The following is a 16,239-nucleotide window of genomic DNA, read 5'->3' as shown; positions in this document are numbered from 1 at the left end:
CCACGCTGGAGCAGTGTGCTCCTGAAGGACTGCACACCATGGAAAGGACCCATGCTGGAGCAGTTCATGAAGAACTGCAGCCTGTGGGAAGGACCCACGTTGGAGAAGTTCGTGGAGGACTGTCTCCCATGGGAGGGACCCCACGCTCGAGCAGGGGAAGAGTGTGACGAGTCCTGCCCCTGAGGAGGATGAAGCGGCAGAGAATAACGTGTGATGAACTGACCATAAACCCCATTCCCCGTCCCCCTGCACTGCTGGGGTGGGGGGCTGGTAGAGAATCCGGGAGTAAAGTTTTGCCCGGGAAGAAGGGAGGGGTGGAGGGAAGGTGTTCTGAGATTTGGTTTTATTTCTCATTACCCTACTCTGCTTGATTTGTAAAAATTTGAGTTAATTTTCCCCAAGCTGAGTCTGTTTTGCCTGTGACGGTAATTGGTGAGTGATCTCTCCCGTCCTTATCTCGACCCACAAGCCCTTTGTTATATTTTCTCTCCCCTGTCCAGCTGAGGAGGGGGAGTGATAGAACGGCTTTGATGGGCACCTGGCGTCCAGCCAGGGTCAACCCACCACATGATCTCAGCTAAATGCTGAGCTTCCATTGTCTGCCTGATGAGGACAATCATCTTGATCCAGAAAAGTGACTCTGGATTAAGTGCATACATCTGGCATTCTTAAACATAGTTCAGTACAGACTTTCCATGGAGTGATCTCAGGAAATCATCAATTAAATTGTATTTTTAAATGTAGCTGCATTTTGTTAACAAAAAATTGCCCAGGCCTTCAAGGTGAGGAATTCTTTCTGTGAACTGTTTTGCTGGGTTGACTCTGTACCCGTATGGTACAGGTCTAAACTGACCTTAGCAGTTGAGAAGTGAGGGACTCGAACTCAGTTCCAGAGTGAAAAATGGAAACGCTGCAAAATACTGTATACTTCTAGTTTCCAAAATAATAGCTAGTCCATATGTGTTTTAAGCTGCTTTTCATTGGGCCTTTTCTCACCCTCCCCCCCATTTTTGGTATTTTAAAATGTTAAGGCTTTTTTCCCTGACATTCTTTTAGTGAGTCATAGGGTGTAGTATGATTTTTGAGTGCAAAATTGAGAGTAATCTATTTCAGAACAATTTTACAATGGCAACTTGTAAAATGGAAAATCATTAATCATTCAGTGTTTTATAGCATATTTTTAAAGGAAAAGTGAAATGCTTTGGGAACGTGGCTTTTTCTTGGCTACCAAAAAAACCATAGGAGATAATCAGTATTGGATAAAAGCTTTTCCTATCCTGTCTGCAAGAAATTATTTCATTCAGTAACAGTGGAAGTATGTCTGATTTCAGAGAACACATAATTTGATTATAATGTGGTGTATACTGTGCAAACTGTTGAAGAAAAGTGTATCCTTTAGTCCATTACCTAATTAAATCCTACTGCATATGATGCTAATGTAAACATAGGTGGATATAGCAGATTGCCTAACTTGGGGGCTTTTCATTCTTATTACTTGCTGTGTTCCATTAATAAGAGTGACTGCATCAGGTAAGACCTCATGGAAGCAGAGCAGGTTGTTCATTGCTTGAGGACATTGAAAACTACTCCAGAAGAGGCGATTTCAGAAAACACATGTTTACCAAGGAGTAAAAAGGCAGAGACAAACACAAGCAAGGGTCTAGGAGGCTGCAGCTCCACAGGAAGAGTCAAGAGCAGAAATTGCTGCAAAGGCTACAGAGCTGTAAGTCAGATTTCACAGGTGATAAAACAGAAACCTCCTTGATTCTGGAGGAAACTTCAGAGTTTTCTCCAACGCGTAAAATTACTGAGGAGACAGACATCAGGTCTGAAAGCAAGGGTTCTCTTTGAGCAAGGATTCTCTTTGAACAAAGAGAAATTGGCAGGAAATGACTTGTTTATAAGCTGTCTTTATATTCTGCCTTACCTGGCTGCCTCCAAAAAAAGGATATATTTTGTAGTGGAATTGAGATTAAAAAACTTCTGGTTTACTTTGAGGAGCTCACTGTAAGGGAAATTTTTAAGCAGATCCACTTCAAAATTCTGATTTATATGTGTAAATATAAAGACAAATTGTTTAGAAATAGATCCTGTAAACTTATGTAACTTTCTTATACAGCTGAAGCCTTCATTATTCCTGTTTGTCTTTTACACTGAATATTCATCAGAACATGTGAACACAATCATGTAAGAAGAAAATATTTAAAACTTCTTTTTGTCTAGATTATTGCTAAATAAAATTTAGGATATAGATTCTGTATATGCTTGTTTTGCTTACTCATTGATTTATACTAACATCCTTATTTCTCTTGGAGCAAGATTTAGTTAGGTTAATGACCACAATTTACATATTAGCTAAAACATACATTTGTGTTACCTTCTCCTTAAATTTTATTTATTTTCTTCTGTTTTCTTCTGTTAGCTTTTAAATTTTAGTTCTTTTTTTTTAAGTACTTCTAAGATTTTGCAAGCTGAACCTGTGCAACAAACGAAATTAAGAAAGTTCTCTTTAGGACTCATAACAAATTATTAAGAATGTATTCATTTAATTTATAATAGCTAAACAGCCAGTCTCACTCATTCTCTCTCTCTCAGCATACGTGCTGGTCTGTAGTATGACCATCCCACAACAACTTTTTCCAGTTGTTTAACAGGGAGGAAGCACTTTATTAACACTATATCTTTTCTCTTAGATATTTAACTAGTGTTCCATCTTTTTATCACTGTTATTGATGACTGCAATTTTAAGAAAATTAAACTAATGCAAGTTCTTCCTATGAAAATAATTCAATAGTCAGTTGCTCCAAATATAAAATTGCAATCCACTAGAACTTTCTAGGCATTGAGTCTGTCAGGGACTGAGCTCTGGGACTGTGGTTCCTGTTACAGTGTCCTGGCCAGAGCACTGTAATTTTCATATTTCCAATTCTCTTCTTCTAAATCTTTTGGAACAGGGAACATTTTTCTAGTGTGCCTTAATATTTTTTTTTTAATTATTTTTAATTGCTCTCATGCTTCCTTTCTTTCTGGCAAGATGCACGCTGGTACTGAATGAAAAAACTATTCTAACTAATGAAGTAGACACTGAATTACAGGATTTAAATAGAGTTTTTGATGCTTTTCTTTCAAATGCAGATTAGATACACCTGCCTTATTATGTCAGAATTAAATATATATTATGTTACTGAAAAATAACATTCAATGATAAAAGAAAATGGGAGGGCTTTTCTATCTCTCATTCAGCTACACTTCTGATATATCTGTGAGTAGAGGAGGAAACAGGAAAAATGAAAGGAGATGAATAGGAAGAAAGCAAAAGACAGTGGTAAACTCATCATATTCTTTAGGGTTTGTATCTGTACAAACCTGTATGCAATATGAGAATATGGGTACAGATGCAGAGCTTCCAAGACCTATTAAACCTATTCTGCCATGTTGGGACAGTAATTCAATTTTCTGTTTTATACAGCCACCTACACTGGGTGACAGCCATGTGTTTCGCTTGAATTCTTCAGAGTTCAGATATCCCAAAAGCAGAAGACTGGACTATTCTGCTTTGGATGTTTAGTGGGTTAGGGGGTTTTGGTTTAGTTTTTAGTAAAGGACAAGTGATGTAAAAGGAAATGTTATGACCAAAGAACACGAAACGTGGTTCTCTGTTGATTGTCAGTGCTGTTGACATCTGTTGTAGGAGTCATTTGACATACTGTACAGAGCACAACTGTAAATATGGTATTCTGCCTGTCACAGAGTGCTTGCAGGTAGAGCTGTGAGTAGGTGCACAGTGAATCATATCCTAAAATAAAAATCCCAATGCACAAAATAATGAACCTATTAAAAAGTGCTTTACTCCACTTTCCTGTCCAGTGTAGAGTTTCATATAAACCAAAGTACACATTTCTGGTTTTCTTCCTGAGAAAAAGCTAACAATTAATTTCCTCAAGTGAACAGTAGTTGAATTTCATACTTAGGAGAATGCTTGAATTGTACCAACCATGCAATAGGACAAAATCATTCCAAATCTGTTCGGACATTTAACATTTGGTATTTTTTTTCCTCCAAGTATTAAGTTAGGCAACATTTTCTGCCTTTAAGGTACTACTATAACAAGGTCTTTCCATTGTGTCTTCCAATCTGCACGCAAGCTGCAGGCTCCAAATTGGTGTTTTCCTCCTCAGCTTGACTCTTTAAAAGGGTATATAAGCCTGAGCTTGCTTGTTTGCTCTTAGAAAAAACGATTTGTCCCATCTTACATCTATTGCAGTTCACCTGTCAGGCTCATCTTCACATGGAGTACAGCATTGAGCACAAAGTACACATGCAGCTTTTCAGTTGCTGTCTTGCTACTTAACCTCTTTAAAGGATCATACAGAATTAAACTCACAGAAATTAAATATTTTTAATCAAACTTTGTGAAGGTGCAATACAAGCAGATGATACCATTTAACACCCCCCAAAAAAACCCTCCAACTAGCCCTCTATGACAGTTTGAATCTGTTTTATATTAAATCATTTCGTGCCCACATTAATTTCAAAAAAGAGTGAGTAGAGTGGGTGAACAGGAGGTGAAAAAGGTTCCTGTTCTGGAGCCACTGAACATACTGGGGAGGAGAGTCTAGGTGACAGCATGTGGCAAAAAAAGGGATGCAGGAGTGTGGCAGCAAGGAGCTGGGAGAGAACAGCTGAAACAGAGATTGAAATATTACTAGGATGATCAGGCAATAGACTGACAGCCAGCTGTTCATGCTCACAGATGGAAAAAATTCTTAGAAACCAGACACAAGGACCTGCTGTGCACTGACACGATGGGCAGTAGCATACTTACAAATAACTCCTTTTACTTTTATCTTGTCATGCATAGTCATTTTCAGATTTCTCTTAGTTTATTCTTGTTCATACTCTAATAAAACTTAAATATTCTGAGCTTCAAAGCTGTTTTGAACCTCCTTGTAGATATCATATAATTAAATGGTCTAGGCAGATCTCCTTTAAAGCCTTGTATGATTGGAGGTCTTGTGTTTATATTCCAAAAGGTTCCTATTGGATTATTTTCCACCTTGTTTAAGTAACTATTTAAAACAACTATGTTTTTATAGCTTTAATAGGTACAACAGTAACTTTCAAATGTTTCTTTCTATTTATATGTGAAAGATTAAGTCCTCCTTTGGCTCACTGTTTTACTCAGGTTTAGAAGATGACATCCCTTTCTAGATATTCACCATAGCCCTATTCTTAGGAAGGGGCAAGGTCTCAATCTTTCAGTAAATGGCCTGCTGTCCTATCCCTTACAAATTTAAAAAGCACATCAAACGTAGCCAACTCAAAATGCTTTGGAGGGAAACACTAAAAAAATTATTTCCAACAGTTCTTGTTTCATATCATATGAGAGCCTCTAACAACAGTGGGAATTCAGAAGAACTGGAAAAACTTTTTTAAAAAGGTGATTTTTCTATTGTGTCATTATTCGAGCTCACAAGTGAATAACATGCACAAGAACAAGAATTGAGAAGACTTGGACATTTCCGCTCAGTTCTTGGAAGTCCAGAGGTGTCTAGTAACTAATTACTTTTTATATTTTCTGACCATTAATAAAATTATGCCCTACTTTAATTTCTTGAGAATTTGGTTAGTTTTGGTGTTTGCATCCAGTGATTCTACAGATAAATATTTGTATGTGTTGGGTTTTGGGTTTCCTTTTTTTTGCATTTGGTAATTCTAATAAGTATATATTTTCATGTGAATTTTATTTTTTTCCAAAGTATGTGCCATTCTATCATTAATGCAAATTGCTTTTGCTGTATTAGTTGACCATTCTGAACCTTTATCAAGGTATCTTTTACTATTTCATATGGCAAAACTTCTGTTTTATCTGGAGTTACACATCCATACAACCTAATTTTAGCTATATTTACTGTTTGCCACATAATTACAGTTGTTCAGCAATAGAGGACTTCTATTCTTAGTTATCTTTGTTATTAACTATCTCTTGCAATGCAATTTTGGGGACACAAGAGGCTTGGGGTATTTTGGTTTTTTTCTGAGGAGGGAGTGTGACTGACTGACTGACTGACTAATTTTAGGCCACAAAGAGAAAGATACTGCAGACAAAGAGCATGATTCCAGTACTATCCCAATACTCTTTTGACTGCACAGATGATCTAAGAATGTATTTTCTGACCACAGTGTATCCTCTATGGACACATACTGCCTTTTGACAAATAGAGAAAATTAAATTTTTAATTTAATAATTGCTGATCTCCCTGATATCCAGTGACAGGACACGTGGGGACAGTTCAAAGCTGCACCAGGAGAGGTTTAGACTAGACATTAGGAAGCATTTCTTTACCAAGAGGGTGGTCAAACACTGGAATAGACTTCCTGGAGAGGTGGTCAATGCCCCAAGCCTGTCAGCGTTGAATAGGCATTTAGACAATGCCCTTAATAAAAAGCTTTAACTTTTGGTCAGCCCTGAATTGGTCAGGCAGTTGGACTAGATGATCCCTTTTTGTATGTAGGTCCCTTCCAACTGAAATATTCTATTCTATTCTACTCTAAAATAAAATAAAGCTAAAATGTCTTATTGTTATTAACTGTAGAATTCTTCTGTAGTACTTTATTCCTAAGATAAACTCTGTTTTCCATAGAGACTAGAATATTCTTTTTTTTCCCTAAATGCCCTTTGCTTAACAAATCCTTATTGCACTCTTTAAACATGTCACAGACTTGAAAAATATCTGAATAATTTAGAGAAGTTGATATAGATAGGGCCAAATGGCTTCTATGTCTGTTTCAGTTAGATGAATTAAACTGATACGTGATAGTCATTGTCTTCTCCATCATTATGTTGTCTTGTATGTTGAGGGATAAGCAGATGTTCTTGAAATCGTGTAGCTATACACAGAACTCTTGTCAAAATTCTCATTTTTTTTCCTCTGCCTTTTAAAGGCAGAATGTTCAAACCACAGTTTACATATCTTTTTCCATTGTTTTTTCATGGCATAAGTTTGCAAGTACTTCTGGTTAGTCAAGTGCTGGTATGAGTGGACTCTGACAATGTGGAAAGTAAATTTGTTTGCTTAGTTACCTTTCCAGGACTAAGTTGTCATTCACTGACTTTCAAAATCCAATTGAAAAGGGGGTTGGCAGTTTTTGGTGAGGAACAGGACATCGGCATTCTTGAACTGTGAACGTTATTACTTGACTGAGAGAAAGACGTTTTGTAAAAATGCAATGAAACCCCATAATTGAAATCATTGTTCATTATACTAATGCATTCTAATGCTAGATGGAATTTTAGTGTTGCAACAGAAATCTTTTTTATTATTTGTCCCTTTAGATTTTTTTTTAACTAATATTTATTTCTCATTTACTGTAAACTGTGCTGTCATGAACATTTGCAGTCCAAGCAGGCATTGGGTGTCCAGTGTTTCATTTGTGTTCCACAATTTTAATCTCAGTGGATTTTGGTCCATCACTTGTAAAATGTTGTCACTTCAGTGGTCAGGAGGGCAGTTCAGGAATGTATCTTGTTCTTTCCCCATACTCATGAAATTTTTTCCTTTCTCTTTCATTCTTTGCACTTAAATAGGAAGACAGCTGCCTTCAGATGATACAGAACTCACTGACAGTTGCTCTTGCTTCCATCCTACTTCATGAGAACATCAGAAGATACTGAGGTATTTATTTGTTCTTTTCATTTTTAGAATTTCTACTTTGCAGATACTATATAGGTAGAAGAGGAGACAAAAGTCACCATGAATCTAGACCAAGAAGAGTAATCATACATGGAAAATAACACAAAAGTGATGTCCATAAGGACAGCTACTGGGCGATACAATCTAATCTCTTTCTATAGCTGGGCACTGAGTTAGTCAGTCTTTTTTTATAAATTGAGAAATCAAATAATTACAAATATGCCAAAAGGAAACATATTAAAATGTAGTTAAAATGTTGCTTTTGGGGGGTCTTCTATCCAGTTTTATTGGATCCTCTGCTTTTCTCCAAGAATAGACAAAAGATTTTGCACGAAATCCCTGGACATGAATACCCAATCACCTAAATAATGACTAAATAATGAACCCTTCAAAACTATCTGGCATTTATAGGTTTCTTCCTCTCATACTGTCCTGGTTTCAGCTGGGATGTAGTTAACTGTCTTCCTAGTAGCTGGTACAGTGCTATGTTTTGAGTTCAGTATGTGAAGAATGTTGATAACTCTGATGTTTTCAGTTGTTGCTCAGTAGTGTTTAGACTAGAGTCAAGGATTTTTCAGCTTCTCATGCCCAGCCAGGGCACCTGACCCAAACTGGCCAACAGTGTATTCCATACCATGGGACGTCCCATCTAGTTTAGGAACTGGGAAGTGGGGGGCAGGGAATCGCCGCTTGGGGACTGGCTGGGTGTCGGTCGGCGGGTGGTGAGCAATTGCCCTGCGCATCATTTGTACATTTCAATCCTTTTATTACTGCTGTTGTCATTTTATTAGTGTTATCATTATCATTATTAGTTTCTTCCTTTCTGTTCTATTAAACCGTTCTTATCTCAACCCACGAGTTTTACTTTTTTTTTCCAATTTTCTCCCCCATCCCACTGGATGGGGGGGGAGTGAGTGAGTGGCTGCGTGGTGCTTAGTTGCTGGCTGGGGTTAAACCACGACACATACTTACAGGGAATTTCAATTAAAGAAAAGCTTTGGTGTAAACACAACATACCAATGCCTTTGTCCCAGTTTATCTTTCAGAATCCATGAGATTAAATATAAAAGCTGTTTTAAAGATACTGATAAATATTTTATTATGAAAAATACTTGTCATTTTTGTCAGATACCAGTGAATGAATTCCTTTGTGTAGAAAGTAACCTCTCCATTTGTATATGTAAACAGAGTCTGATAAACGATTAATGGCCATAGAATTCATAAAGGGAAAAAAGTATCTTGTAAGCCTATGATCAGTTGGATTTGTGTCAGTCCTAAATTTGTGATCTGCACTGTTAGATGTCTGCTAGGAGCTTCATCTTCTAAAGCATGATAAAAGTGTGAGTGTATGGCTAGAAAAAAGGAAACATTGTGCTTTGAGAAATAAAATTGTCCAAACATATGGATGATGATTACAATGCTTCACATAGCACAAAACTTTTATTCTGTAAATCTTATAAATGTGTGTTTTAATGCTTTTTAAACTGCAGGCAGTTACCAGCACAGATTCTAAAATATCGTAGATTGAACAGAAAGTCTGTTGGGTAGTGTTTGTATAGTCAGTCTAATTTAAGCAGTGCCAGGCTGGAATTCTTGTTTCTGCATTTGAGAACTCAAAGCTTAAATGGCACTGAAAAAAGATGTTTCATAATTTCTATAATACCATCTTAAAATATGTAATATATGCAACTTTTTTTTTTAATAGCTCTTGGTATTTATATGCATCTTTCTTAAATACCAAGAATGGCTTAACTTTTTGGAAAGGTTGGTAATTGTTAGTGTTGTTATATAAAATTCATATATACTATTATAGGTATATTATATGTATTTCCTTTTTTTAAAGAGACTCTATATACCAGCCAGTATAGATTACAGTTAGAATAATGTTAGCATTAAAATTAAAGGTTTTCAGAAAACGACTATTAAAAGTCAGTTGGATGTTATATGGATTCAGGAAAGAAAGGAGAGGTCTTTTTTGTTTCTAATTTTGCATGTCTGTTGTTAGCAGCTAACTATGTTAATAGTTTTTACGTGCAGATTCTGTGAAGTGCTGCATATTCTCAGATTTTAATAAAGCTGTTGGCATTATGTGACAGGTTGGGCCATTTTAGTATGTGTTATGGATTGGTTATGTCTTATAGCGGGGCAGTTCATTTCTGGAGTCAGTACACAACCATTTTAGCAGTAGAATTAGCCGCTTATGTCACGGATTATAATTAGCTGTGTCTGTATGCCGGAGCAACAAGATGGAATGCAAAACACAGCCAAACATGTGAACGAATTTTCTTCCAGTGATATTTGGGCAGGCCTAAAATATCTTCCACTCCAGATTTGAAAGTAGTGGAAAAGTTAGACAATTCTCTCTTGGGAAGAGAGATTGTAGTTTATTCAGAAGTCCACATTGTTTCAGTTCTCTAGGGTAAGTAACAATTTTTTAGATTTCTTTTTATATCTGTATTAAAATTGTAGTATATCAATAATTGAGTTGGTTTTTGTTTGTTCTTTGCATATTACATTGATGTATTGAGCTTCTCGCCCATCTGATTTTCTGTGCAACATTTCATGCTGATTCTGTCCTCATTTAAGGATCATGTTGATGCTTATGTGATTTATTTTAGGACCTAAATTTAAGTGTTCATTTTTATATACAATTATTATTTTAGATTCTGATTGTTTAATTGTACTTCTTTTTACAATTAAATGCAGTATTAAGTTGCATAGTTTAAACTTGCACTTGTGTAACATAAGCTAAATTTCAGTACTTTTAAAATCTTTCACAATATCATATTACTGTACTTATATAAATATCTAATTTGCAGTAGTAAACCTCTGGTGTTTGTAGCTCTAAATTTTTCTCAGTTTATCTATCACATACTGAAAGTTAAATTTAGTCAAGAATGGATCCATGCTTCTGCTGAACACTTCTTTTTGGCTTGACAGTGTGATAACCTTCCACCTGAGGAACTGTTACCAAAATCAGTTGTAACATCTGTGAAGCATACTTGAATTAATATGGAGCAACCAACTATGTGTATACAGAACTCCTCTTACAAGTTTGTAATCTCCTTGAATTCAAATACATTTTCTCTTGAGTAATTTCACTGACTAAAAGAAAATGACTAACTAGGTATCAGTGGGTTACTGACTCATTATCAAATGATTTATTGGATGATACTTGGTGTCTCCTCACCAACAGGTGCTCGCACTGCATATTTAATCATGCATCAGAATAAGCACATAAGTTCCTAAACCAGGATATTGCCAAAGTGTAGGAATGTGATTTGACTGCATCAACACCAGTCAGCTTGGGTCCTTTTATAGAGATGTGGGTGGTTTCACCATATCTATCTTGTATGTCCTACTTGAGGAGGAGATGAATTGTGTCCTAGAAGTGTCTGCCTCTCTCGATTGTCTGTGGAGGGGGCCTAGGTAAGTATGGCTGAAGTTATCTGTGTTTGGTGAGATGAATTCTGGCCTGCATAGCCACATCCATATGAGTAATCCACATGAGTGAACTGTAGTAACTTTGTGCCATAGAGTTCTGAAAGTTTGCAGTCAGTTAAGATGTTGGAAGTTTTGGTTGTGATGCATAGTCACAACTGATGCCACTTTGGCTGAAATGAATGTCCGCTTATCTTCTAAACAAATGTGATATTCACATATTAGATACAGACCTCCTTTCTATTACGTAATGAAGAACAAATGGTCCTAGAATAGCACCAAAGGGTAAGAACCACTGTGTGGAGTTAAATTAAAAATAAAAGGATCTAAATTAAGCCCAGTCTTACAGGAAACCATTTAAAATCTCTTTTCTAAACCTTTACACTTTTGCTAATAACATGCAACTTTTTCCTGTTTGAAAACTCAGTGGTTAAAAGCAGGTTATATTTTAGTTTTTATTCATAATCTTAAGGCTTTAATAACAATATGAAGATACAATATTCATCCTTACTACAATAGGTTTGTAATTATACGGATATGTGTGACTATGCTTAGTGTTGAGAATACTCAGGCAAGAACGTATGTTTTAAGGTAAGGGAAAAGAGTTTTGGAGGAACAGCTGAAAGAAAGAAATGGATATAGTGTATCACACAAACTGAAGCCTCTGTCAAAAGGCACAGAAAAGTTGGGTGTACAGAGGTCCTCTTGCTTGAATAGCCTTGTGAGATTTATTCCTTCCTGTGAAAAGTAATGCCTTTTACATGAGAGAGAAATCCCAGGTCCTGACCTCTTACAGTTTTTAATTATTTCCATGACTTGGAATTAAGTAAGCTGGATTTCCTGTGGACTTATTTCTCAAAGTTGATTGTCTTAGATGTTTAACGAGCAGTGACTGAAGGTTTTCCGTAACAGAGACATTTACAAGGTCTTTCTCTCATACAGGTTTTCTGATATCTAATAGTCTTCTTGCCCATTGCAGTCTCTCAGTGGAGACATAAATGGGGTTTCTTCTTCTCTCTTCTGTCTTATTTTCAGAAAGTTTATAGGAATGTAGTATTTCTGAGACCTCTACTTGTCTGTTGAATTTGGTTGAAACTGACCAAGAAACTCAAAAGCTACTGTAGGAGGGAGGGAAATGAACAGGAGGCAGATGGTTTAGACAGTGACAGAGAGTGTGGTTGCTTTTTTATTTATTAAACCAGCCTAAAAGCATCATGGCAGTTACCGGTTAATTCATTATCCTGGTCAAATTTTCAGCTTGGGTGACAGTATCTCACTATTTAATTCATCTGAAACTTTGGCTACCTGGGCCAGTCTTCTCATTAAACCTTTCTGTATATCTGCCAAAAGCTGTTAAACAGCTGCTGCATTTCATGCCATGGTTGGTTATGTTTCTGTGGGGGATGAAGTACTACTGTATAAGAATGTGAAGAGGAATACAAACTAAAGTAATCAATATTTTTAAAAATGGAGTATGGTATGTGCTAAGTGTTGGATATTGCTGGTATAAGCCATAAAACACATGGTTTTCACTAACACATATAATAAGTTTGTTTATTTGTGTGTGTGCATATGTATATCCTGAAGGTTGTAAGAATCACGTATATATGTATTTTCAATAATGGGATTTAGAGGTGGAATCATCTTATAGTAATGCCTGTTAAAACTCTTCAGTTACTTCTTGTTTATTTGCTGTGTGGTCAGTGCTCTGAGAAACAAAAGAAGTCTTAGTACCTTTTCTTCACCTTAGCTTTTTCCAGTAGTGCGAGTGGCAGGTACTAAATTTTACACAGGCTTTTGGCATCACTGGTTTATTAGTTCTGCATACTAATGGCTTTCAGGAAAGGCTGGCTGTGTAGTGTACATCAGCTTCTGTTTCGAGTTAGAGTTTCCCGGAGGTCCACTTTTGAATTTCAAAGCTCTTAGACCTGGCTATGAGAAGCATGCAGCCTCTGTCAGTGATGGCTGCTGATGGAAGGAGACATGTCTGCAAAGTTCCACTGCACCATTTCTTCAGTTTTGAGGAGAAGGAGATTGAAGTGAGGGGCAGTAATAAGTAAATAAAACCCATGTTCTGGTGACTCTGGACTGCTGAAAGCAGAATAAAATGGAAGCGGTTCTTAAAAGATAAATGGAATGAAGCTGAGTCAGCAGAGCGCAGCTATGGCAATGGACCCTAACTGCAGACCAGGCTGCATTGCCAAGGCTGTAAAAGGCAAGCTGCATCCAAAGGTCTGCTCCAGTCCATCTTTGAACTGGAGGATGTGATCTGCAGAGGTCCCTTGCAGCCTAATTTTTTCTGGGATTCTCAGAATTTCTTCAGAAATATTTTCCTGAATATTCCCATCATCACCATTATTATTATTATTATTATTATTATTATTTACCTCCTGGTCTTCATTACTCCCTTGGTTGTCTTACTAGCTGATCCAGTCTGCAATGTTTCAGATTTCATGTCTACTTTCAGTATGCGGAGGGCATCACAGTTTACCAAATAAGATATGTCATGGGAGATGAGTAGTTAGCAGTATTCTCAAATCCCTGTTGGACCCACATAAAGTTCCTATAAATCATTAAGAACTGACTGTAATATTTGACTTGAATTATAATTGGAAATAGAAGGAAGGAAATGGACTAATTCAGAGTTTAAAGCCAAAAAAGTAACAGTGAGTGTTATTTTAATATCAGCATTCCCTATGAGCTGAAAAGTCATAGGAGGATATTTGGGTGACTGGCAGAAAAGGCTGTAGTTATTGTTTGCCTGAGTGAAATTTTTCATAGTAGGTATAAAATGATAAGATAGATTTCAGTATATGGAGGAGGAAGAGGTTGATTGGGGTTTGGCCTGAGTGCCAAACAAGAGAGAGAGAGAGACCATGGTGAACTTTCCCAAAAGTCAGCATGGATGAGGCAGACAAGGCTGCATCAGGTTTGGTTCCCTCCATGTTCTTGTAATAGTATCCTGATAAGCTTTGTACCTTCATATTATACCCCAAGGCTTCTAGCATATATTCTGGTTCTACAAAAAGACGGTCGTATTTGAGGGCTGAAGAGGTGAATGTTTACCCAGAGGGTACCCAGAGCCAAGTCTTATGTAGTATGGATGGATGTAGTATCGAGTTTTATGGAGATGCAGAAGACCAGGATAGGAGATGGTAGTCCTGTGTTGCCCATGCTACTTCTCAGGCTATTTTTCTAGTCTCCAGTGCTCAAACAGACCTGATGAAGGGCCTATGTATGCCAAAAAACTTGTCTACTTTTTCAGTCCTACTGTTTGGTATGATAAAAGATATTTATTTTACCCACAAAACTTTTCTTCCCTGTAACATTCTACTTCTAGTTTTGTTGTGTAATGGTAGGTATTTTCCATTTAATGAAAGTACTGAAGAAGGCTTCTGAAAACTGTTATCTTGCTTAAACACAGAACTGCATTATGAAATAGTATATTTCATTCTGCATGATTTCATGAATCATTTAATAATTATGTTCAATGCATGTGTGAAGATAATGCTTTCAAACAGAAATGCAGTTCTTATATTCATGAAGTTGTATAAACTTTATTAATGTATTGTCATAATAGAGAAGAAATGGTTTGTAAACTATATTTGATAAAACCACTGTTAGTGTTTATCTGAGTACCCCACATTCTTTTTGAATTGTACATTTCATTGAAATTCTGTTAGTAACAATTTTTATTATCTGTGAAAAGTACTTGCTTTTTACATTTAGATTCATACATTTTAGTAATTTTGCTATTAGTTAAGCATCTCTTGAACTGATAGTGTTGTGATTCACACTTGGTGATTTGTTTTAACTGATTTTAGTCATGTTTATGAAAGACAAAGCCATATCCCCTTACCCAAATTGAAAACATCTAAAATGCTATTTAAATTAAGAACATTAAAATTACTATCTTCCTGTATCAGAAATCCTCAGGTACCTAGTAATGTATGACTTTAACTCAGAAAAAAATTCAAAATTAGCATTCAAAAAATTATCTACAAAAAAGCCTTGATTTAGGGTTGTTTAGTAAGTGAAGCATATAAATGGCTATAATGAAAAATAACAAAAACAAAGGCAGCAGAAAGAAAAATTATTCTCTCTTCCTTTGCTTTATCAGAAGATTCCATCTTTTGCTACCCTTTCCTTCTCTTTGTGACTTTCTTCAGCATTCCCTGGGCACTTTCTCCCCATATTTTACAATCTCTACTTATGTGTCTCATGTTCATTTCCTGAGTGTACCCACTACTTAACCTTTTTCTTTGATCCCCAAGAGTCTACTCACAGTATTTAATTTACTGTACTTAAATTATGCTGTGGAGACTTATTCTTTGTTACATGTCTGATTTCATATTTTAATTCACATATATTAATTCACAGCTAAAAAGAAATGAGAACACTTACAAGATAATTTTCCCATCCTGAAATAGGTTTCAATGTTGTGGTAGATGATTTTAAATTTCAGCTGAATTTTATCCAGCTTTTTCTTTTAGATTGAAGTAATAGATTATAAAGCCATGAGGACACTCTTTACTTTTGTACACTAGAGGCTAACAAAAATCACTCAGTTGTTCTTATATTGAACTAAAAACTTTCTGATGCATGATTACCTTCCAGAAATGTGTGTAAGGTTGTTCTTCAACTGCCAATTAACGAATCAAAATCTATCCTCGGCAGCGTTTAGTTGCCCAGGTGGTCGAGAACAGTCCAAACCACCCGCAAACCTGGACTAGGTGAACCTGCAGAAACTAAGATCTGGCATCATTTACCTTTATTTTGCCATTAGAAACTTGCATAGACTTTCCCAGAATTTGAGTTTAGGAAAGCCTAATTTGCAGCTCTTTCTTTTACTGGAGAAATGCTGCTTACATGAGGGCTTTAATTGAAATATAAACACTTTGCTGCCTGCCTCTGACTCACAGTGGAGCTTATCGGTGAAACATATCAGATGAGGATGTTTTTAAATGTATGTGGGACCGCTTATTTACGCTGTTGTGGAACTTGCCTTTCCAAGTAAAGGCTTTGCTAGACTGTAAAGTGGGTTTCAGGATTAATGATCCCTACACAGTGAAGTAAGTTGTTCTCTTGAAATAGGGGTCTAATC

At 36.4% G+C, this 16,239-nt stretch overlaps 1 protein-coding gene across 4 annotated transcripts in view; it reads left to right on the top strand.

Moving 5' to 3' along the window:
- SGCG (sarcoglycan gamma) overlaps nucleotides 1–16,239 on the top strand; it is a 162,662-nt gene that overhangs the window by 38,872 nt on the left and 107,551 nt on the right. For 2 of the 4 annotated variants that reach the window (XM_069808152.1, XM_069808151.1), the window contains exon 2: nucleotides 7,589–7,676. In XM_069808152.1, the coding sequence (XP_069664253.1) occupies nucleotides 7,653–7,676 (24 nt within the window). In that variant the 5' untranslated portion in view covers nucleotides 7,589–7,652. Of the gene's footprint in view, nucleotides 1–7,588; nucleotides 7,677–9,884; nucleotides 10,114–16,239 lie in introns of those variants that run through there. The other 2 variants (XM_069808153.1, XM_069808154.1) reach the window with 2 other exon arrangements.

This window comes from Haliaeetus albicilla, chromosome 20 (genome assembly GCF_947461875.1).
Source record: "Haliaeetus albicilla chromosome 20, bHalAlb1.1, whole genome shotgun sequence".
In the NCBI taxonomy this organism is placed as follows: Eukaryota; Metazoa; Chordata; class Aves; order Accipitriformes; family Accipitridae; genus Haliaeetus; species Haliaeetus albicilla.
This window is presented reverse-complemented; position numbering and strand designations above follow the sequence as displayed.